General features: G+C 50.6%; 1 protein-coding gene across 2 annotated transcripts; it reads right to left on the reverse strand.

Moving 5' to 3' along the window:
- Window positions 1-981: 981 nt before the first annotated feature.
- Window positions 982-15386, reverse strand: PLEKHB1 (pleckstrin homology domain containing B1). Of its 2 annotated transcripts, XM_074400950.1 has the most exons (7): window positions 15317-15386; window positions 13737-13889; window positions 12437-12539; window positions 11319-11358; window positions 8135-8239; window positions 2920-3019; window positions 982-2314 (listed from the first exon to the last, which is right to left on the reverse strand). In XM_074400950.1, the coding sequence occupies exons 1-7, from the start codon at window positions 15351-15353 to the stop codon at window positions 2178-2180; spliced, it is 675 nt and encodes a 224-aa protein (XP_074257051.1). In that variant the 5' UTR covers window positions 15354-15386; the 3' UTR covers window positions 982-2177. The 2 variants fall into 2 exon arrangements, with proteins under 2 accessions (XP_074257051.1, XP_074257052.1); XM_074400951.1 differs by lacking the exon at window positions 8135-8239.
- Between the last annotated feature and the right edge of the window lies 1 nt (window position 15387).

A 15387-nucleotide genomic window follows, 5' to 3' on the forward strand; every position in this document is an offset into this window, starting at 1 on the left:
CCAACTGCACCACATTCCTCTGTAACCTCATTCAGTCATTGCTGTTTATATATATGTCTCCCCTCTAAGTTGGTGTCTCTGGAACTGTGGCTGAGGTGGATACCTGATATTTTTGCCAACTAGCTTTCATCTATTCATCCTACTTCTGGGAACAGTGCCCTAAATTTCCTTTAGGACACCACCCCACCCATGCTGTAAGCCCTATTATTTTAGACCATCCTTTTCTAGGCCACTGGGGTTGATGTGGGGATGGCCACAGGACCTAATTTAGACTGATGTCCACAAGGCCCAGGACTTTCAGTCACACTGTTATAGTAAGAGAAATTCTCTTGGTTGGACTTGAACTCAGAAGGGCATTAGCCTGGAGCTGCTGAACATCACTGCAGCTTCCAAATGAGCCAACCCTGCAAGTGTAAAGATGGAAACAAAGCAATGTCTTAAGTGACACTGTTTGAGGCCCTGGATCACACAGCTCTTGGACTTCTCAGTTATGTGGCTCAATGTTTTATCTTTGACTTAAATCAGTTTGAGCAGGGGGGTTCTCTCTTACAGCTTCAAGAGGCCTGATGCAGGAGGGTGGTGTTTCCTTCCCTGGCCACCTGGTGTTCTATGAGAACAACTCATTGATTCAACTCTAGAAGGATCGGAACCTACTGGAAAAGACCCCAACATCACAGTATTCTCAGAAAGCAGGCAGAACCTGGCTTGGATCATCCATCAGCTCAGACAACAGACTCCAAGGTAGTCTCTCCTCTTGAGCCTTCAGGAATGGTCAGCTTCAACCAGCTACCTTAAGTTTAGGGAAAACAAAATCCAGAAAGGTTGACTTGCCTCAAATGACTCAGCTAACATGCTGTCACAGTTCCACCTGATCTCAAAATCCACACTCTTTTTTTACTAGACCAGAGAAGGCACTAGTAGCTGCTGTGTCATGGAGAGGGAGACAGGGCCTCCTGGGGGAACAAAGCAAGCCACAGCCAGTTCTAGAGCCAACCAAATCTTTATTACTCTCTGCAGCAGAACTAATGGAGCCCCCATTTCCAGGGGAACTTCTGTGGGCTACTTTGGCTACCAGGCAGGGATGTTAGCATTTCCATTGGGGATTGGGACAGAAGATGGGAAGAGACTGGAAGGGGACCAAAGGGGGAAACTGCTGGACCACCTGAGGGCAGGCACACATGGGGGCTTCCTGGGCTGGTGTAAAGGTGGATCAGGCCTCAAAGGAGAACACTGCCATCTCCCTCAGAATGAAGGATGAGACAAAGCCTGAGATGGTGACAGTCACAGCTATGAAAAGAGGGCTGAGCTCCTGGTATGAGAGGCATTTCTGGATGTAGGCAGCTTTCTAGGGCTAGAAGTCTCAAATAGAACTCACCTGTTCCCCAACCAGGGGCCCCCAAGTTCAGCTCAATTGTTAGCATGGGTACCCAGGAAGCTGGTTGTGGGAAGGATGGGACTTAACTCAGGGGTGTTTTGGGTATGCGCATGTGTTATTAACAAAACAGGCAATATATTCATGATAGTTGCAATCATGAAACTTCCCTCCAGAGAAGGCTCACATCTCCCCTTTCACCCAGGAACCTCCTTAGCCTGAAGGCTCCACCCCAGCCCAAATGAACTCCCATTTAATTCCTTGGACATGTGATGACATTCATGGCTCTGCACACTTGCCAATAACCGTCTTTTCCAGCCTACCTGCCTTGCTCCCTGCCCCACCTGTTCTTGTCAAAGGACTGATAACTCTGCAGCTTTATCAAGTGCTTGTTTACTCCTGTTCTCCCTACCAGGCCTCAAGCTCCCTGAGGAGAGAGCAGAGAGCCCTGAGAGCCGGGTTCATGTCGTCTCTACAGCACCTGGGGAACTCCAAGCCAAATGAAGTTGTATTTGCTGTGCCCTGGTGTGTTTAGAGAAACTTTATCCATAAATGTCTTTAACAGATTTTGGGGGTGTCTGGCAGTAGATGTGGAGACTCCGAGCTATGTTTGTACCTGGGATGATAGCTTCTTCCCATGTGGGAAGTGAGGGTAGGGAGTCGGGGGAATGGTCCAAACCTGGAAGGAACTAATGGAGAGAATAGGGCCAAAGTGGGACAGGGCTTGGATGGTAGAGGGTGAGATCCAGGAGGAAGAGGGGTCTAGTAGTCTAAGCGCAGGGGCCAGTGCTCTGAGTCCCAGGTCTCAGAACCAGCAGGGCGACCACATGAGCGAACCAAGCGCTGCCCCAGTGGCGGCTCCCGCAAGCATGCCCATTGCCAGAGGGGCGCCGGCGCTGTAGCAGGGATCCTCCCGCACTATCACGTGCGTCACACCGGGGCCTGCAGAGGGAGACAGCACATGAGGGTCAGAGACTTAAGAGGTGGGAGTAGAGTGATCTTCGTTCCCTTCCTGCAGCCCAACCCAGTGTAAGGCGCCGAGCCCATTCTCCTCTTCTCCAGTCGAAAAAACAGATCCTTGCTCATGTGATCTTCCTGTTCTGGGAAGAGCACCCGTGGCTCCTAGGCCTTGGATCTGCTACGGACGTCCCGTAACCTAGGAGTCCACTATGGCGGGCTAGGGCAGGACGGCAAGGAAACCCTGAGAACGCTGAGCACAACCACGTGGCATCTAACGCTTGGGCGTTGCCGACCACCAGGCTCTAGGAGGAGGGAGGAGGCGGCCATTCCTGCAATAGCCACCAGGGGCCGCTACCGGCTCAGGAATGGGTATTTCAGACCGCAGGGCTGAAAGGAGCCAGCCTGGAGGGATGAGGTCAGCTCTAGAGGAATGCTGGTCCCAGGGCTATCCCAGTCTCGGCATGGGGACGGGCTTGCGGAGGGTTCTGCCTGGGAAAATCCTGCACACTAAAAGGATGAAGCCTGGTTGGACCGTGGCTGAGACGGCGCTGGATGGAGGCAAGCCCTGGGGTATACTGGAGACTTACCTGCGTAAGGCGGCCCGTAGTAGCTGCGGACATACGTGGCCTCGTGTGCGTTGGGAGGCACCACCTCGTAGTAATCTTGGTATGGGCTGTAGACGCGCACCTGGAGAATCCAGCCAAGTCATATGCCCAGGAACTCCCTGGCCTGGGTTTGGTCCCCATCCCCATGCCTGGCTCAGGCCTCTCTCAGATCCATGGAGCTGCCTTCCCCAGTTTAGAAATGGGCCTCCTGCCACCAGGAATCTCTTGAAGAAAGGCCCGGCCTTCCCCACAAGGTCCACAATCCTTGTACTCTAAAACTTCCGCCCTGCATGCACCTCCCAGAGATGCCCATTCTCCTACCCTGGCCTTCCACCTAGCTCAAAAAATTCTCCATGGCTCCCAACTTCTCTTCATAGTCTAATATTTGCTAGCAGCTCTATAATGATCCCACTTTGAGAGACCCAGGTCTACTGCTCACAAGGAGGGGAACATGGCCAAGCCCCAGGCCCGGGAAATAAACAGGGATTGGGGAGGAAGGAAGGGAAAGGAAGGATAGGGATGAGAAGTAACTAAAAAACAGTTATGCATCTCTTAAACAACAGGGATACAGTCTGAGAAATGCATCCTTAGGCAATTTTAGTCGTCATGTGAATATCAGAGTGTACTTACACAAACTTAGATGGCACACACCTAAGCTATGTGGTATAGCCTATTGCTCCTAGCCTACAAACCTGTACTACAGGCTACTGTCCTGAATACTGTAGGCAACTGTAACACAATGGTAAGCATTTGTGCATCTAACTAAACATATATAAACATAGAAATCATAATGCATTGCCTTACAACATTATGACAGCTACAACATCACTAGGTGATAGGAAAGTTTCAGCTCCATTAAAATCTTATGGAACTACCATTGTATATGTGGTCCATCAATGACCAAAAATTGTTAGGTTGCACTAGGCTGTAACGATTATCGAGCACCCACTATGTACCAGGTCCTGAAGGAAGTGATCACATGTGTTACTGCCTCTAATCCTTAAAGCAGGTATTAGCTCCACATAGCCATAGGGTTGGGGACTAAGGCTCAGACAATGGTCAGTCTTCTCTCTGGAATGTACTTCCTGCCCTCCCTTTCTCCCATTAGATTTCCACCAACCCTTCAAAGCCTAGCTCAGAGGTCACCCACTCCACTCCAGGAAGCTCCTAATCTCAGGAAGAATGATTTTTTTTCCTGAATTCTCTGGACTTTGCTTGTGCCTCTTGTTGCTATCCTTTCTCTTTGCCTTTCTTGCAGCCCAAATGCAAGCTACTTCTAGGTGAGGACTCTGATTCGTTCGTGTCACCAGCAGGGCCTAGTGCATATCAGGAGCCAAGAACTATGTGCTGAATTAAATGGAAGCTCCACACCCCTCATTTTACCCATGAGGAAGCAGACCTGGAGAGGGCTTATGATCCCCTACTCTTCTGGATCTTTCCTCTTAGCCCTCTTCCATCCTATGTCTCTCTCTAACCAGGATTCACAACTGAACAGTCCAGCTCCCCTTAGAAGTCCAGGTGTCTCAAACTCCACTCATCTCAAGGTGATTGCAACATTTCTCCATATGTTAAACCTGCTGCTCTTCTTATAAATCCTTTTTTTTTTTTTTTTTTGGAGACAGTTTCATTCTTGTTGCCCAGGCTGTTGTGCAGTGGCACAGTATCGGCTCACTGCAACCTCCGCCTCCCAGGTTCAAGCAATTTTCCTGCCTAAGCCTCACAAGTAGCTGGGAGTACAGGTTCCCACCACCACACCTGGCTAATTTTTTTGCATTTTTAGTAGAAACAGGATTTCACCATGTTGACCAGCCTGACCTCAGGTGATCTGCCCACCTGAGCCTCCCAAAGTGCTCAGCCTCATAAATGCTTTTCTCAGTACACGCCATCACCATGCACTCATATCAAGAAAGGCCAGACACAGTGGCTCATGCCTGTCATTCCAGCACTTTGGGAGAATGAGGCAGAAGAATTGCTTGAATGCAGGAGTTTAAGACCAGTCAGGGCAACATAGCAAGAACCTGTATCTACAAAAAATTTAAAAATTAGCTGAGTGAGGCCAGGCACAGTGGCTCATGCCTGTACTCCTAGCACTTTAGGAGGCCAAAGTGGGCGGATCACCTAAGGTCAGGAGTTAGAGACCAGCCTGATCAACATGGAAAAACCCCCATCTCTACTAAAAACACAATATTAGCCAGGTGTGGTGGTGCATGCCTGTAATCCCAGCTACTCAGGAGGCTGAGGAGGGAGAATCGCTTGAAAACAGGAGGTGGAGGTTGCAGTGAGCTGAGATTGTGCCATTGTGCTCCAGCCTGGGCAACAAGAGCACAACTCCGTCTCAAAAAAAAAAAAAAATTAGCTGAGTGTGGTGGTGCATGCCCATGGACCCAGGTATTTGGGAAACTGAGGCCGGAGGATCGATTGAGCCCAGGAGGTAGAGGCTACAGTGAGCAGCATTTGCACCATGTATGCCAACCTGGGCAACAGAGGGAGATCCTGTCTCAAAAAAAAGAAAAAGAAAGAAGGAAAGAAAGCAGGTTGTTGCCCTTGTCTTTGCACATTCACTTTTGACACACCAGTCAGCAGGTCTTGTGATTTTACCTTCTAAATATGTTCTTCTGTCCATTCTTTTGCCCAATGCCAAGAGAATAGGTCACTGGTTTTAGCAACTTGGAAGCTGTGAGTGACCTTGAAAAAACTTTTCAGAGGAGTTGCTGAGTAGGAAAAACCAAGCTATGAAGGGTTGAAAAAAGGCTGAGAGATGAAGGATGCAATATGCGTGTCATGACATCTCTTTCAAGAAGTCTGGTGGTAAGGGGAAGGTCTCTAAGCACACCTTGTGATTTCAAGTATCATGCCATTTTCCTTGATAGGGATGTGCTTCTCACCTTTCTCATTCAAGTACCCAACCTGTGTTTCAGACTCAACTCAAGCATCACTCCTTGAACCTCAGGTTCTCCCATCTGGACACCCACAGCCCTTGGATATCTCTGCATCACAGCACCAATCATGCTGAAGCCATTGTGTACCTGTGAATGTACGTCTCTCCCATCAGACCAGGAGACACCTGTGAGGGCAGAGACTGGGTCTAATCAGATCTGACTGGAACACAGCAGGTACCTAATAAATGTTTATTGAATTTATTCCAATGAATCAAATGCAAGGCCAGACTGGAACTAAGGTTGCCCAACTCTGAGTTCAGTTTCAAGTCAGGGAAAACAAACAGTCTCAAGACACTGTAAGAGGCTCAGACAAGCAATGTTACACATCAGTGAACTCTATGGTGCTCCCTCCCTATCAGTGATCCAATAGGGATTTCTGGTAGGCAGTGCCAGAATCCAGGCTTCAAGTCCAAAAGGGGCTGGAGGGATCTAAGTTCTCAGATCCAATTTTATTGGTGGGGAAGTTGAGTTTCAGGGTCTCCACCTTGCCCTGCTGCTGCACAGTGAGACAGTGGCCTTGGGAGGCCCTGGAGAGGGTGGAGCATCCCATGTCCCTCTAGGGCACCTGTTTTTACTCTTCAGATATGGGAGGCCCAGAAGTAAACTCCTGTAAGTCACCTGGCAACAAGTGGAGATAGCCCAGGGACCCATAGGCAGAACCTGAGGGTTTGAGCCTACCTCTCCCTCTCCAGAGGCTCAGCTATTTTGTGGATAAGACCAGTGTTGACCAATCAGGGGGTCGCATACAAATGACTCCCCTTAGCTGAGGTGTTATTAGGTTTACAGTCTGTTAAATCCTATTTTTTTAGGCATGAAGAATACCTCAGAATGATGGGCTGGAAGTCCCAGACCCGCCACTGATGAATTGAGTGACCCTGATCAAGTTAGGTAACCTCTCCAAGACACAGGATCTAACAGTGTCACATCTATACAACTTGGTGGCCCAGGCACTTCTAGGCTTAGTGATTCTGCACATCAGAATCATCGGGAGACAATTTATTTATTTTGGAGATAGGAGATTTTTTTTTTTTTTTTTTTTTTGAGATGGAGCCTTACTTTGTTACCTAGACTGGAGTGCAGTGGCGTGATCTTGGCTCACTGCAACCTCTGCCTCCCGAGTTCAGCCTCCTGAGTAGCTGGGATTACAGGCACCTGCCACCATGTCTTGCTAATTTTAGTACTTTTAGTAGAGATGGAGTTTCACCATATTGGCCAGGCTGGTCTTGAACTCGACCTCAAGTGATCCACCCACCTCAGCCTTTCAAAGTGCTGGGATTACAGCCATCAGCCACTGCACCCAGCCAGGAGACTGGTTCAAACTACAGGTTTCCTAGGTCTAGGCCCCATGCTAGATCTCTGAAGTTAGGACATCCAGAGGTAGGATATGAATACTTGTTGTTACTGCCTGTAAGTTCCTAAGCAATCCTGATACACAGCCACACTGAGCCCCACTGTGTAAGAAGAGCTCCCAGTTAACTGTAAGATCACAGGTACTCTTCCACTTAAGCCCCTTCCTGCAACCTACCCCATGCCAGGCCCTGTGCTGAGCACAGGGACAGAGAAAAGATTCAGACCGAAATCCTGCCTTCAAGAAGCATTCAGGGTAAGTGGAGACAGACCTAGACTAAATTAGACTATGTAGTAGTATTGCTATAAAAGAAGTTGTCACTCCTTACTTCCTTCCTTTGCTCACTCAATGAACATTCCCTGAGCTCCACTGTGTAAGAAGGGTCAGCATAGACTCCCCATTACTGAGCACTAATTAAGCATGTGCCATATACCTAGCCTTGTGCCAAGCTCCGTAGAGGCAGTGCAATCAGGCATGGTCCTTGCCTTGGAGGAAGTTCTAGGCCTCATGGAAGACTACACAGACAAGAATAAACCAGCTCTGAAACCAGGCAAAATGAAGAAAGTACTAAGCCTTAGTGCCACTAGGCTGTGGGAGGGAGTGACGATGCTGGTGGTCTAGGAAGTCCCCACTGAGGAGGTGGGGCCTTACAGAATGGGCATCAGTTTGTCAGGTGAATGAGGAAACTGAGGTCTTGTTGGCAGAGGGAACGGCATGTGCAAAGGCTGGCAGAGGGAAAAGGTCTGGTGTGGCTGGGAGCAGAGGGTACAGCAGAGCAGTTGGTTGGTGTTCCGTGGGTGATAGGGAGCCATGGAATGTTTGCCACAGGGAAGGGATGTGACTAGGCCAGGTTTTGGAGGCTCATCCTGGTGGCCAGTATGGAGGCAGGGAGGGCCGAGCCAGCACTTACCCAGATCCGCCTCTCAACCTTACAGGGGCTCCACGAGCGGGTCACACATCTGACCTTGGAGCAAACCCGGCGGTTCCTGGGAGGGACGGTGGCTCCACCTGGGGCCTGCTCAAGCCACAGAAACCCAAGAAGGGGGAGGGAGAGGGTGTCAGAGGCCCTCTACACCTGAAGAGACTCAGAGCTCTTTCCAGACCCTACCAGAGCCCTTCGCCAGCTGGGCTGTGGCAGGGAGTGTCCTCTTTCTCCTCAGCTCTCATGGTAATGGGGGAGGCTCAGAGAAGGCTGATGACTGCCAAAGTTACACAGAAAAGGACAAGTAGTCTCTTTCCAGAATTAGCTCACCCTTCCCTATTTCATGCTGCTGGGGTTTCCAATCTCCAGGGAGGACAGGGTGACTTCCATCTGTCCTCTAGCCCACCTGGTCCACTTCACCCCAAGCCTCGTCCCTGGCTGTGGCCCCAGGCCCTGTGTTCCCAGTAAAGCTGGTGTTAGGGGCTTCTGGAGCCTCCATCCAGAGTGAGGTAGGAATTGCAGCATGTCAGAGGACAAAGGGCAGGTCATTCCCACACAGGCTACAGAGAGAAGCCCATATACACAGAGGTGAACACACAGGCACAAACACGTCCCCACTCTAGTAAGCCCAGGCCCAGAGGAATGTGTGTATGTGGAATATGGGACGTAGAACAGAGGTCAGGGCAGAGAGAAGGGTCAGGAGAGCCACAGGAGATGGGCAGGCAGAGAAAGACGAGGTCGCTTCATAGAGTCACAGAGTGCAGATGGTCGCCTGCGCCTCCTTCCCTCGGCCTCTCTTTGGTGGAACTGATTCACCCCATATAAAGAAGCTTTAGAGCTCAGAGCCAGGGTAGCCCAACTGGGGTCCCTCCACCCGGCAGACTACCGCTATAGCCTCCTTACTCCCAGCTTCCTCCAATTCACCTGCCACTTGGAAGCCTGAGTCTGTCCCCCAAAATCTGACCACAGCCCCCAATGCTGAAAGTCCTTTTTTGCTCCGTACAGGCCTCAGGAAAAGTCCATTTCCTCCAACTGGACTTTGAGGCCCATAGTGAGCTGGCCCCGATGACCTCAGAGGTCACTCTCCTGTTTTATTCACCCCATGAATTGCTCTCCAGCCAAGCAGACTCTGGGCCCTTAGACATATGCATATGTGCACAGATACTTGTGCACACACACACACACACACATTACTTCTCTGTCTCTGCTCATGCAGTTACTTCGGCAGATAATGCGCTCCTCTCAGAATCTCACTGGCCTAAGTTCCATGATAGGCTTTTCCACTGACTTAAGACTATAAGCTTTGGACAAGTCACCTGCCCTCTCTGAACCTCAGCTTCCTTATCTATAAAATGGGACTAAATACCAACCTCCACCCACCTGCCCTGCCAGGGTTGTTGGAAGATGAAATGTCACTGATGCCAGGGGCTTAGCATGATGCCTGGCCCTCAGCAGGTGGATGCCTGAAGGGGTTTCTAAATGCATCCAGGTCTCCCCTGCTGCTTCCCAGTGGACTTTCTCTGTAGGTGAGCGGGGCCTCCATTTTGCCACACAGAGAAAGAGCAAGCACAGATCTGGAGTCAGGCAGATTGGGGTGGAGGCCAAGATGGGCCTTGGACAGCTCTTGAAACCCTCACCTCCATCAGTCACAAGCTTTGTTGACTCCATCCCCTAAACGTGTCCTGTACTCATCGGCCTGTCTCGGCAAGCAAGGCCTTAGTCCAGATCTCCAGTCTGTTGTCTGGACGGTGTCTCAGACTTCTAACTGGCCTCTAGGTGTCTGCAGTTGCCCTCTACAATCCTTTCCCTACCTACCAGCCAGACTATCTTTTTTTTTTCTTTTTTCTCTATCAAAATTTCATAAACTGACAGACTACTCTTTGTTGTTTACATGCCAAATGTTACAAGTGTCTTTTTATCTTTTTTTTTTTTTTTTTTTTTTGAGATGAAATTTTGCTCTTGTTGCCCAGGCTGGAGTGCAATGGTACAGTCTCAGCTTCAACCTCCACCTCCTGGGTTCAAGCAATTCTCCTGCCTCAGCCTCCCGAGTAGCTGGGATTATAGGCATGCACCCATACCTGGCTAATTTTTGTATTTTTAGTAGAGACAGGGTTTCTCCACGTTGGTCTGGCTGGTCTTGAACTCCCAACCTCAGGTGATTAGACTGCCTCTGCCTCTCAAAGTTCTGGGATTTCAGGCATGAGTCACTGTGCCCGGCCAACAAGTATCTTTTTAAAAATATAAATTGAACCTGATCTGATCATGCCATCCCTCTGCTCAAAAACTTTTCATGGCTCCCTGGTGCTCTTAGCAGAAACCAACATCCTTCATACAGCCCACAAGGCCTGGTCCTGCCAATCCTCCTTCCCCACTTACCCACTCACTCCTTAAGCACCAGCCACTCCAGCTGTCCTTCTGTTCCTCAGCTTGCCAACATCTTAATTTCTGTCAGAGCCTTTGCACATGCTGATCCCTCTGACTGGAATGCTGTTTAGCAAAGGGGATTCAGGGAATGCTGAATTCCCTTTACCTCAGCCCCACACATTTCACCCAGTCAATTTCTGTTTATCCTTCAGTTCTTGGTTTAAGCCTTGCTTGAACTACCACCTGGATGAAAGGGCCAGACACTACAAATCTCTGTCAGAGCCCTTATTACTATTAAAGTGGAATAATTAATCATTTCATGTCTGGCTCCTCACTAGGCTGAGTACAGGAGGGCAGAGCCTGCATCCCATTGGTTCACCCCTAATCGCTGGCACTTGGCAGAGCACCTGGCTCATAGTAGGAGCTCACTAAATCTTTGTTGTGCTGATGAATGAGTTTCAGTCTTACAGGGAGAGAACAATAACCCCAACCTCACAGGACCGTTGTGAGGAGCAGCTGGAATGGTACCTGCACCACGCCTGGCACATAATAGTTGCTCGATAAAAGACAGTTCCTTTTCCCCAGCTCACATGCCACTCCCTCCAACAAGTCTCCATGGAGGCTTCTCTCTCTCCTCTGAGCACCAGTTGGCTGTCCCCTATCCTTTCCCACTTGGGACTTAGGCATCAGAGTCTGCACAAACACATGAGACTGAGAACTTCCGGCAGGTGGAGACCGAGTCTGAGTCACTCATGATTCCATGGCACATGGAGGTGGTGGGGAGAGGGGGAGAGAATGGGGGACTCACCGGGGTGGAGTTTGCCTCCAGCAGCGCTGTCTTCCATGCTCTGCAAAGCAAATCCCACCAGAGCATGAGGAAGGAGTTCAGGGGTAGGGGAATTGGGCCCCCACATTTTAGATTTTCCTCTCCAACCCAGCCTCAAGCCCCAGTCTCTCATGAAAAGAGAGATCTCTTGTCTCCCTCAGGAAGACAAAGGTGACCCCTCCCCTGCTCCAGTCACATGGATGAAACACTAAGTAAGCCTAATTTCATTCTTCTTGTCTCTAGAAGTTCCAGTTTCCTCATCTACACAGTAGACAGTGGGGCTTGGGTGGTCTCTCAGAGGATGTCAGATTCTGACACTCCTGGGTGGGTGCTCTAGCCACAGCCCCCCTCCACACCCCAAATCTACAAACAAAACAGTTTCCCAAAGCTCTGACCCCAGAGCCCCAGGAAGGCCCAGCAGACACAGGACAATTGGGCCTTTGTTGGTTGCCATGGCACCTGCTGGGTTGGACAAGGCGGCTCTGTGCTGTCTGCCTGGAGCTCAGCTTCCCTACTCCCACACACCCATCTCTTTCACTCTCCTCCAGCGCAAAGGCCATGCACCCCTCAGCCAGAGGGTAGGAAGGGATGGTATGTGAGTTAGCAGGCGCCTGAGGAGGACACACCCAGGCTGGCCATGTGGATATGCATCTGACATTGGGGTACCCCTGCCTGGGACATAGCTGACTGCCTTTGTAGGCAGGTCTGGGGATACCCTTCAGATCAGAGTCCACCAGAAGGGCAGGGCGTCTTCTCAGAGGGGAGCAAGGGTGCCACTAGGCTGCCCTGCTGCTTTGCAACACTCAGGTGAGGGCTCACACAGAGGCTGCTAAAGACCAGGAACCAGACACCTGAGGCAGGTGTGCACACCTCCCCTCAGCAATCCCAAGTTCATCTGAGACTGCATGAGGAGTCCACTGTGTGCCATGCCAATCACCGTGAGCCCTCCATATTCACTCCACCCACCTCCAATGAGACACCCTTGCCGACTGGCTTTAGTGCCCTCTTCCTACTGTCAGAGAGTCGGAAGGCCCAATGAGAAGGGGGTGCCTGGTCACTTTCCCGAGATTCCACCCCATCCTCTCCTGGGAGTGACTCACAGGGCATCATCCTTGGTCTCTGCACATAGGTGCAGGCGGGAGCCTTCCCGTAGGTTCACGGTGAGCAGGCCATCCCGGCTCCGGCCCTCTGGGGGCTGCACATCTGGAAGCAGACACATATATATGGGTTTCCACAGGCACAAGCCCCAGGTCCCCCCAGTAAACCAGGAACAAGAATAGGAACTGACTTCTTTGGGCTGTTTACTGGCCACTGCCAACCTCCTCCGATCCCATATACTCTCTCAGGGATTCTACTCTACAGTTCCAAACCTTCCAACCTTTCCATGCTGACACTTCCCTCAGCATACATCCCTCAGTTACCCTGTTACAACTGTGGCCTGAGCCCTTGGGGGAGGAATGTGGAGATTTGCTGTGACTCTGGGCCACTTCGCTCCCTACTCTGAGCCTCCTAATTTCATTTCATCTTCATCCAGTAACTAGTGCCTGGAGGGCAGGAACTGTTCCTGACTCACCTCTGAGACACAGCACAGAGGAGAAAGGCACTAAAGGACTGATTTCTCTTTCTTTCTTTATCTTTCTTTCTTCTCTTTCTTTCTTCTTTTTCTTTCTTTTTTTCTTTCTCTTTCTCTCTTACTCTCTTCTCTCTCTCTTCTTTTTCTCTTTCTCTCTTTCTTTCTTTCTTGGTCTAGCTCTGTCCCCCAGGCTGTAGTACAGTACCATGAACACTCACTGCAGCCTCTGCCTCCCAGGCTCACGCAATCCTCCCACTTCAGCCTCTTGAGTAGAAACCACAGGCACACGCTACCATACCTGGCTCACTTTTCCTTGTTTTTGTTTTGGTAAAGATGGGGTTTTGCCATGTTGCCCAGTCTGGTCTTGAACTCCCAGACTCAAGTGATCCACATGCCTCAGCCTCTCAAAGTACTGGGATCATAGCTCACTTCAGCCTTGAACTCCTGGGCTCAAGCACTTCTCCTGCCTTGACCTCCCAAGTAGGCATATGTGACCACATCTAACCTTTTTTTTTCTTTTTTTTTTTTTTTTCAGAGACAGGGTCTTGCTATGTTGCCCAGGCTGGTCTAGAACCCCTGACCTCAAGTGATCCTCCCACTTCAGCCTCCCAGAGTGCTGAAATTACAGGCATAAGCCACCACATATAGCCAAGGACCTATTTCTTAACTCACACCAAACTGAATTGGAGTTGACAGAGGCTTAGAAGCAACATCTGGGAAATGCCTCTGAAAGCTGCAAAGAGGCTTCCAACTGCAGGTATTCTCAGACACAGGGGGAGGGCTCTGCCCACAGTCACAGTGCCACAGAGGAAGGGGCTTCTGCTCACCGTGGCACTCTTGGCCGATCTTTATGTCACGGACATTGAAGTGGATGAGCACACGATCCTCCTCGTCCTGTGCTGTCTCATCATGGTAGTATCCCAGGGTTCCATCCATCCACAGGGCAAACCAGTTTCGCTTCCAGCGGCGGAGAATGGAGCCTGTACAATATTCCAGATGCACTAGGCAGGCTGATCCCAGAGCCTCCTGGTGATAGGAGCCCCAGACAGGCTCGCAAGTCCCCTCAGCCTCAGTTCCTAGTATTATAACCACCTTTTCCTTGTGTATCTGCTCCCTGAGGGCAGGACCTCTTTCTCTCTTACTTCCTACCTCCCATTGGGCCTGATGCATAGTAGAGGCTCAATAAATGTGTTGAATGGGGAAATGAGTAATGGGACCCATTGCTTGGGAGCTTCTAAGGCCAAGCCCCAGGTCTTTTCAAGGGCAAAGACCTCTCCCTACCTTGAGCCTCCATCTTCTCTCTCTCTCTCTCTTTGGAGACAGGGTCTTGCTCTGTCACCCAGGCTGGAGTGCAGTGGCGCAAGCATGGCTCACAGTGGCAAGGGATCCTCCCGCTTCAGCCTCCCAAATAGCTGGTTCATTAGGTATGCACCACTGTACCTGGCTGATTTTTAATTTTTGGTAGAGACAGTGGGTCTCACCATATTGTCCAGGCTGGTATCAAATTCCTGGGCTCAAGCGATTCTCCCAGCTCAGCCTCCCAAAGTGATGGGATTACAGGTGTGAGCCACTACGCAGGCCTCTTATCTCTCATCTCTGACTCATGTGATGGTTATTTGTGTAGCCTTTGCCTCCTGTTCCACACTGGGAGTTGCAGCTCCCCACACAGGTCCTGGAACCTGGGGAGACCTGTGCTCAGTGTTTGCTGAATGGAATGAACTGAGAATGGACAGGGGGATGGGGCATGGGGCTGCCTGTCCCAGGGGTCCCCAGGATAGCTCTTGCTCATGTCATGACTCTGGTCAGAGGTGGGTCTGGAAGCCTGAGACCTAGCTTCATACATTTTGCAACTGGAAATCTTAACAGTGAAGGGCAAAGAAATAAGAGAACTTCTGCGGGCTTTGTGGATTCCAAAGCACAGAGGCAGTTTTCACTTTGTTCTGTGCATTGTTCTATGTCCAGCCTGGGGTTGGGGGACTGTGGACACACAGAGGATCAAACCCAGCCCCTGCCCTTGAGGAGCTCACGGACTGGGGGCAGTCTGGGGTCAGGGAGTAGGGAGACCCACCAATAAAGACAGTTCTGTTACAAGGAGATCACTGTAAGGCACGGTGGGAATCGAGAAGGGAGCCTCTAATCCAGCTTGACACTACTGCAGGGGCAGGGGCGGGGGCTGGAGGAAAAGCCAAGGAGGCTCCTCCGGGAGGGGCCCATCTGAGATGAGTGGTGAAGAACAAGTGGAAGTTTACCACGCAATCAGGAATGGGAAAGACTAGGCAGAGGAAAGAGTGTGGTCAGAGGAAAGGATGAAAACGTCCTGGCTTCTTGGGAGAAGGGTTCCCAGTGGCAAGCCCAGTAAGCCACTTCTCTCACCCTGCCCCAGGACCAGGCGCCCAGGATCACTCACTCTGTCTCCACAGCCAGCCGCCCCTCAGCAGGGCCATTTCTTCAAAAGGACTTTCCAGGGCGGAGTCAGGC

This window comes from Saimiri boliviensis, chromosome 6, assembly GCF_048565385.1.
Source record: "Saimiri boliviensis isolate mSaiBol1 chromosome 6, mSaiBol1.pri, whole genome shotgun sequence".
NCBI classification, from domain to species: domain Eukaryota; kingdom Metazoa; phylum Chordata; class Mammalia; order Primates; family Cebidae; genus Saimiri; species Saimiri boliviensis.